At 48.3% G+C, this 8077-nt stretch overlaps 1 protein-coding gene across 1 annotated transcript; it reads left to right on the forward strand.

Moving 5' to 3' along the window:
* Window positions 1-1646: 1646 nt before the first annotated feature.
* fam180a (family with sequence similarity 180 member A) lies at window positions 1647-7802 on the forward strand. The gene is made up of 3 exons (XM_030342174.1): window positions 1647-2065; window positions 6521-6618; window positions 7185-7802. The coding sequence occupies exons 1-3, from the start codon at window positions 1999-2001 to the stop codon at window positions 7509-7511; spliced, it is 492 nt and encodes a 163-aa protein (XP_030198034.1). The 5' UTR covers window positions 1647-1998; the 3' UTR covers window positions 7512-7802.
* The last annotated feature ends 275 nt before the right edge of the window (window positions 7803-8077 follow it).

Genomic DNA, 8077 nt, shown 5'->3' on the forward strand with positions numbered 1-8077 from the left:
AACCTCCGATCGGAGGAGATCTCGTTGGTTTGGTCCCCTGTCGGGGGGGGGGGGGGGGGGGGGGGGGAGAGGGAGAGAGGGGGAGAGGGAGAGAGAGAGAGGTGGAGAGAGAGAGGGGGAGAGACTGAGAGAGAGGGGGAGAGAGAGAGAGAGAGAGAGATATCACTGGTTACAATAGTCCAGGGAGGCAGAAAAAGAGACATGGACAGAGAGAGAGCCCTTTCCCTGATGGAGATGATTGTTGGCAGTGAGCCAGCGCTCAGCGTGGCGGAGCATAGTCCCCGATGGCGAGATGTGTTTGTGGGTCCGGGCGTGGAGCGAGAGACCTTAACGAGCTGGTAACGAGCTGCAGGAGCGCATTAGAAACTCTGTACTTCCCCTAATCGCCTGATCCATTTGGACGTGTTTGATTGTGGCGTCGTGATGCCATCAATCTGAGTACAGCTGGGCTGAGGCCGGGCAGGAAGCTGTTCAATCAGCGCTGTCAGCCAGGAAAAGAGAGAGAGAGTGAGCGAGAGACGACGGGAGAGAGGGAGAGGGCGAGAGGGAGAGAGGGAGAGACGGAGACGGGGCTCCGGTCCGTATTACAGCAGCCAGCACTGCAGGCCCCGCCAGCTGATGTCTGCCAGATGAGGGTTCAGATCAGCCTGGCTGTAGCGCGCACACACACACACACACACACACACACACACACACACACACACACACACACACACACACACACACACATGCACACATGCATAGTGTGCGCAGAAACAAACACACACAAGGATGCATAGTGTACACACACACACACACACACACACACACACACACACACACACACACACACACACACACACACACACACACACACACACACATACAAAGAGGTGTAGTGTGCACAGACACACACACAAACACAGATGCATAGCCTGGCTGTAGCACAGGTCAGCTCACAGTCATGCATTCACAGAAATAAATGTGCGCACACAAATCCAGACGCGTGCATGCACAAATGCAGACGCACACAATCAAACTTCCAGACGTGGTGCTTGGCGTGATTGTAGGTCGGTGGTGGCTAAGGGGAGCACGAGGAATGGAGCTGCGGTGGAGGGGGAATGTTCTGATCGTCCAGCCCCTCAGCTACCGAATGTTGTTGCTGTTCCTTGTGCTCCACCCTCCTCCACCTTCCTCCACCCTCCTCCACCCTCCTCCACCCTGGCCGGTTTGGTTACACATTCCCCGTCCGCCACAGAGCTTTGGCCATGATCCTGGTTCCTCAGACACGCATACAGGAGGGAGGGAGGGAGAGGGGCATAGGGAGGGAGGGAGGAGGGTGGGAGGAGAAGGAGACAGAGGGAGGGAGGGGGAGACAAAAGGAGGGAGGGAGAGGAGACAGAGGGAGTGAGGGGGAGACAAAGGGAGGGAGAGGAGACAGAGGGAGGGAGGGGGAGAAGAATACAGGGAGAAGGAGCCAGAGGGAGGGGAGAGGGAGAAGGAGACAGAGGGAGGGAGGGAGGGAGGGAGGGAGGGAGTGGGGGGGGAGAAGGAGACAGGGAGGGAGGGAAGGAGGGAGGTGAGAAGGAGACAGTGTGAGGGGGAGAAGGAGACAGGGAGGGAGGGAGGGAGGGAGGGAGGTGAGAAGGAAACAGGGAGTTGGAGAAGGAGACAAGGAGGAAGGGAGGTAAATAGATGGAAAGACTAACTGTGAGAGAATAACAAGAGACAGATTTCAGGAAGGCGAGAGAGAGGGGAAGAGAGAGTAGGAGAGAGGGGGAGAGATCTTATGTGACTCTTCAGTGTGTTTTGGCGACGTGACATCCTGTCTCCCTGCCACTTAAAGCCATCAGATTGAACTGTGGGCGAGAGAGACACCGGGAGGGAGAGGGAGAGAGGTAGGGACAGGGGGAGAGAGAGACAAAAAGAGAGTTAGTGAGAGTTAGCGAGGAGAAGAAGAAGAGAGGAGTGAGATGGCCGGTGAGCGAGCGACAGACTGAAGTGTCTCGTGGGTCCAGGATGGAGTGGAGGTTCATGGCTGTCGTTGTCCTGCTCTCCGCCCAGGAGTCAGCCTCCCAGAGGACAGGTAGGCCACCATCACCGGCTCCATCACATGCTCCATCACCTAACCCCGGTGCAGGCTCTGTAGGAGCAGCTCGAATTGTTAAAGGTTAAGTGGATGTTTTTAGACAGTTTATTTTTATTTTTTATTAATCATCATTTCTATAATCATCCGCCCTTTAGCTAAATGGCCTCCCGCTCTGATCCAATTTAGGAAACTAAACACACGTTTTTGAACCCGTTATTATTTGTAGCACGCAGATGTAACAGGAATGGTGAGCCCTGTCTAACCCCTACCTGCTCCTTAATGACCTGTCTCTGTATTCACCGTCTAACCCCCACCTTTATTTAATCACCTGTCTCTGTACTTTTTTAACCCCTACCTGCTCCTTAATTACCTGTCTCTGTGCTGTCTAACCCCTATCTGCTCCTTAATGATCTGTCTCTGTACAGTCTAACCCCTACCTGCCCCTTAATTACCTGTCTCTGTGCTGTCTAACCCCTATCTGCTCCTTAATGTTCTGTCTCGGTACAGTCTAACCCCTACCTGCCCCTTACTGACTTGTCTCTATATCCACTGTCACACCCCTATCTGCTTTGTATTCACTGTAATTTACTTGGATAGAAGCATTTACCAAATAACAAATCAAATTAACTTTTAAGGGGGTTTGTTTAAGGCTGTGTCAGTGACGTTTTAGACGCTCCGATATGGTCACTGACTCATTTTCTCTGGAATTTCTTCTTGACAAAGACTCCCTCTTCTAGAATTCTTCTGGAGAGGAAGTGGAGGTATTTGGAGGGAAATGCTGGATTACTGAAACCAGTCACAATCCCTACTGTTATTGCCAGGCTTTATCTATCAATCTTGTTGATCGATCTTCACCTGCGTTGATCCGTTCATTGGCTCCACCGGCTTATTGACGTCTTCAGTTATGTTTCCCCCCTCGTCGGTTTGTTTGTTTTGGCCTGTGAGCTTCCTCACTGTTTGCCGTTCCTGAGATTCTTTAAGCATCACAGCTACACCGAACCCCAACCTGCCTATTGGGACATGGTCAAAGGTTTGTCGTGCCAAATGCATGTCTATTGCAAGTAGGTCAGCTAACTCTAAACCAGGCACGGCGTCAGGATTCCAGTTGTGGGTGGGCCAGACATATTGTGGGTGGTCCTTAAATTAAAAACGTTATCAAATCCCTGTTTACCTAATAAAAATGACTGACTAATATACTGTTATATTTTCTGTGCATAGTAGAGATTTTAATAACTTGATGCTCTTTAATATTTTGTTGCATTGTAAAAAGTTTTGTTGCATAGGACGGACCCATCCGCGATCGCTCTCCTTGGCTCTGAACAAAGAAGAGCGCTTTTGGAATCTCAATTACGCATCATGCTTTAGCGCGTCACTTTATAGACATAATGCCTATAGATAGACTGTTAAAGTGGTCAGGAATCGAATATTTCCCTCGTGGTTTAGATCTGCTCTTATAACATGAGGCTGACTATTTCATAAATCTGTTGAATTGTTTAAGTTTTCAAAAACTTGGCTTATTATACAAGAACATGCATTCAAATTTAGGCTACTAAGAGATAATAACTAATACAATAGTATACCACCAATTCACGGTCATCCGAAGTCAGAAGGTTAACAGCCCTTTAACGCAAATCAGAGCAAGCATCAATATCAACATTTATTTTGCCGCATTTCAAAAACAAAGCATTTCAGAAGTTAACTTATCAGGCAAACTAACAATATCCTTAAGGGCAGAACATCAAAATAACAACTGGGTAGTTTTGCGCCAACAGGCAGGCTTAAAAGATTGCCAAACATGAAAATAGATAGGCATGGGCAGAAGAGAGAGCATGAGAAGAAAATGTATTAATTCATTTACAGGAGTAATCGGCGGGGTTGCTCTTGAAAATGTCAATGATTTCATCGAAGTCGAGAGTTACTGTACGCTCTCTCTCAAATGTCAACAGACAGAGGGACATAAGGCGAGTTGTAAGCATGGTGCTCCTATTTGCTGTTTTAATTCGGTTGACATTGGAAAAGACGCGTTCAACTGAACAGGATGTGTAGTATTGGTAGTGTAATCAGAGCTTGAAAGCATGGATATTCGGGAAAACGTCCTCATTTCATGTGTCCATCACTTCAAGAATACTTTTGAGATGTTCTCCTCGGTTTTTCTTCCTCTCTATGAGTTGCACAAACACTGCGAGCTCTGACTCTGATATGGTTATCTGGAAGCGCTTTCCTGTATCATTGAGAGAGTTCGCTTTAGTAGCCAAAGTGGTGTCATTTATATTGAGGCTAGGGGACATCAGGATTGCTGCAGATGCCATGAGCCCATAGGTGTCACTGTGGAATCGGTTGTTCAGTTCATTAAGAACACACATCACCTGAGCGAATGTCTGTCAGTTCTTGTTTGAGGTTCTCGATCAAATCAATCGTGTCTGTCACTGATGCAGAGAAAAAATAGTCTGCATAAGACATTTACGTTGCTTAGCAACCGAATACGCGGGTGGGCCTGTTGAACAGTGGGTGGGCCTGGGTCCGTCAGGCCCACCCATAACGCCGTGCCTCTAAACTCGTTATTGAGTCTGAAACAATTGTAAGTTATTCAAATGATTGCAAATATAAACAAAGTCCATGTAGCCTGCAGGTTACTCCACTGTAGTCTGCAGGCTGTCCCACTGTAGCCTACAAGCTAAAGTGGAGTAGCCTGCGAGCTGTCCCACTGTAGCCCGCAGGCTGTCCCACTGTAGCCCGCAGGCTGCTCCACTGTAGCCTGCAGGCTACTCCACTTTAGCTTGCAGACTACATCACTGTAGGCTGCGACGAGGCCTTCCCCTCTCTCTCTTCCTCTCATCTGTAGTTCTCCTCCCCCCCCCCCCCCCCCCCCCCCCCCCCCCTCAGGGTAACCAGAGCAGCCATTCTCCTCTCCTCCCTCCGGCCCAGAGAAGCCATTTAGAGCCGCTAATGAATGGATGCTAGTTGTTCCCCCGAGCTCGACACTGGCGCTTAGCAAGAGATTACATGTCCCCCACCGCCGCGGTAATGACATAGCATCCTGAACACCGATTGGTTGAGGAGGGGATGAGGGAGGAAGTGGGGAGGGGACTTTATGAAGCCAAGGCCTCCAACCTGACATCTGGGCTTGGAGAAGCAATCTGATATCGAATTAAAACCATATAGTGATCATAAGAGTAGGATGGCATTTGGTTGATGTAGTTACATAATCAGGCTTAATAAAGAGGCGGGTAATGGTTTAATGACAAACCATAATGGAAAGATAATTATTAGTTATGTGGGGGGGTTCTAGTTATTATAGCAACCATTTTTAACGGGGATGATGGGGATGTTGATGAGGACTAATTAAAACATGCCCCTGCCTGGTGAACTCATCATCTTTCTAATGAAAAAACGACACAAACAACACTAATTCAATTCCTATCTCATTGATTACTTTGTAAGAATTTGACACATTCAACTGACAAAGGGAATGGAGACGTAGAGAGAGAAAGTGGGAGGGCTTCAGGACGAGCTTCAGGAGTTCAGTAGAAGTTAATCTACTGCGTACTGTACCTCCCAACTCCCCACCCATCAGGCCTTTAAAGTCGTATTTTGGAGTTTAATAAATGACACGCTGGCAGTAGAGGTGACGTCCGGGCAGTGGACCAACGTGGAGACGGATCACTCTGGAGGGCTGCCAGATATCATAACAGACCCCAGGAGTCGTAGAGATTTCATTTTTATGTCGCTGCTGGAACTGAGGATGTTGTGTCATCATTCATTGCAGTAGGATCACAGCAATGCCCCGGCACAAAAAATCGATTGATTCAAAGAAAATCAAAGATTCAATTTAGATACGTCTGTTGGCAGTGAAGTGATAGCGTAATACGTAAGGGTGCCTCCCTAACCAACAGTAGGGATCTGGATGGCCGTCTACCACGTAGTTCAACCTGTTACTTAATGATATGCAGCCAGACTCACCAAGTCATCTTAAATGCATCTGATGGATATTTTGATCATTTTACGTTTCAAGCACACTCAAGACGTGATGTGAAAATTTCTCCGGTAAACTTCACAACCTCATCCACAACCAGATGCCAGCAGGACTCTGAATCCCCTCTCATTCGCCAAATCACGAACGAATCAATAAAACATTTGTCTTGCCCCCGACCTAGACACATCCCGTTCTGTTCCTTTGTAGTTCGCTGGTGGAGACGGTGAACCCAAACGGCCCGTTCAAACGCCCTGAGGCCTTCCAGTTTCAAATCCCGCTGCGTATTATTGCAGGCAGCGTCTGTGTTGATGCATGCCTCACCTCAGCCTGAACACGCAGGGAGAGGTGTCACGCTCAGCGGGTTGGAGGAACACGCTCTGATCCCCCTTCTCCTCCGTTTAGCGCTCTATCTATCCGCCTACAGGATAAAGGGTTAGAGGAACATGCTCTGATCTCAATCCTCTTTCTCCCCTGTTTAGCTCTGTATCCGTCCGCCTACAGGATAAGGCGCGGAACATATTCGCTGGTGAACCCCACCTTCCAGAGCTCGATGACGGAGGTGAACCTGCTCTTTGAGGTCAGTAATCCCCAGTGTGTTATCCCCTAATGGTGTTAGAATGGTTTGCATAGAATTGCATTTTCTTTGCTGCTGTTTATTTAACCGATTTTTTTTTAAGCTTCAAGGCCAAATCTTTTTCCTTGAATGTAGCTAGCACATGTGCACAATCACCCCGACCCTTGAGGCGTTAAAGCTGTCCAGATGGACCATGATGATCCCTCTTCATAACGAGCAGGAATGCTATATTGGTGTTGATTTGGAAATCTGAGCTAATCAGATTGCAGCATAGTCCATTGGCAGACATGAAACATGCTAGCCAGACGTGTGCAAGTTATATAGCAGGTTTTCATATGAGGAGGGAGGAAAGTGTGGTTGATTTGTTCTCATGTTGTGATCACGCACGATTAGTCAAATACAGTGAAAAATAAATAACCTCAAATAAACCTTAACTAGGGGTATTACATGGGTTTTGAAAAAATGCTAACAAGGGGAAATTGACCTTTGATCGAGTCCTTAAACACGTTGCTTGACCTTCAACCTCTCTGGCCTTGACCCCTACGGCCATCGCCCTCTCTCTGGCCCAGGCGCTGCTGGGCGGCCTGCAGATCGCGGGCGGGCCCGGGCGCTCCCTCCTCATCCCGGACGAGGAGCTGGCCTCGCTGAGGAGCCTCCAGAGGCTGGAGGCGGTCTGCGAGGGCGTCCTGCCCAAGAGGCTGTCGGAGGTCCGGCGTCTGACGGCGGCGCTGGCCCGGCGGCGCACCCCCCTCAGCGGGCAGGACTTTGAGCGGACGGTGCTGACCATGGTGTACGCCATCCAGGTGATGGCTGACGTCAGCGCGCCGCACCAGAGGGAGGTCTGGGCCGACGCCCTGCTGCAGCTCTTCAGGGCCGTCCACCAGGACCTCACGTGAGGCAGGAGACCCCCTCCAACCTCTGGACTCCTGTAGGACTTAAGTGTGTTTTAAACACAACCGTGCGAACGGACATTTAAACACCCCGCTTCTTTACATACAAATCATTCAATCAGTTGTATCTTTAAATCACTCTCCAACATTTTGTACGCCAGTCGACTATAACCTGACCTGAAGTACAGTAGAGTACGTTTCCTTTTTTATTGTAAGTGTTCTAGATACATATATTAATCAATATCTAATTCTATATTTTTTCTAAATATTTTTCTGTTCAATACAAACCAGAATATTTTCTGACTTGATATTTGACATCATTCCATCCTGATCATTACAATGTGCGTGACCCTACGAGAAGAGCCATCCCACGAGAAGAGCCATCGTAATATTATTATTGTTTCATTTCATCAAAACAAAATACTATATTTTTCCTTCGACTTGTCGACTACGGCTTATTTAATTGTGTAACTACCAACCGGGATAATGGATAACAAAATAATAATTTGTTTGGAAATAATACTGAACGAATACTGACCCGGCCCTGGTAAGGCTGCTTCATCCAGACACCA

This window comes from Gadus morhua, chromosome 19, assembly GCF_902167405.1.
Source record: "Gadus morhua chromosome 19, gadMor3.0, whole genome shotgun sequence".
Taxonomy (NCBI): domain Eukaryota; kingdom Metazoa; phylum Chordata; class Actinopteri; order Gadiformes; family Gadidae; genus Gadus; species Gadus morhua.

What these genes read in the sequence shown, in the direction of transcription:
- fam180a (XM_030342174.1), top strand. Translation starts at nt 1,999, where the DNA reads ATGGAGTGGAGGTTCATGGCTGTCGTTGTCCTGCTCTCCGCCCAGGAG. An exon ending in GTCAGCCTCCCAGAGGACAG is followed by an intron (nt 2,066 to 6,520) that starts GTAGGCCACCAT and finishes TCCCCTGTTTAG; the next exon opens with CTCTGTATCCGTCCGCCTAC. An exon ending in AGGTGAACCTGCTCTTTGAG is followed by an intron (nt 6,619 to 7,184) that starts GTCAGTAATCCC and finishes TCTCTGGCCCAG; the next exon opens with GCGCTGCTGGGCGGCCTGCA.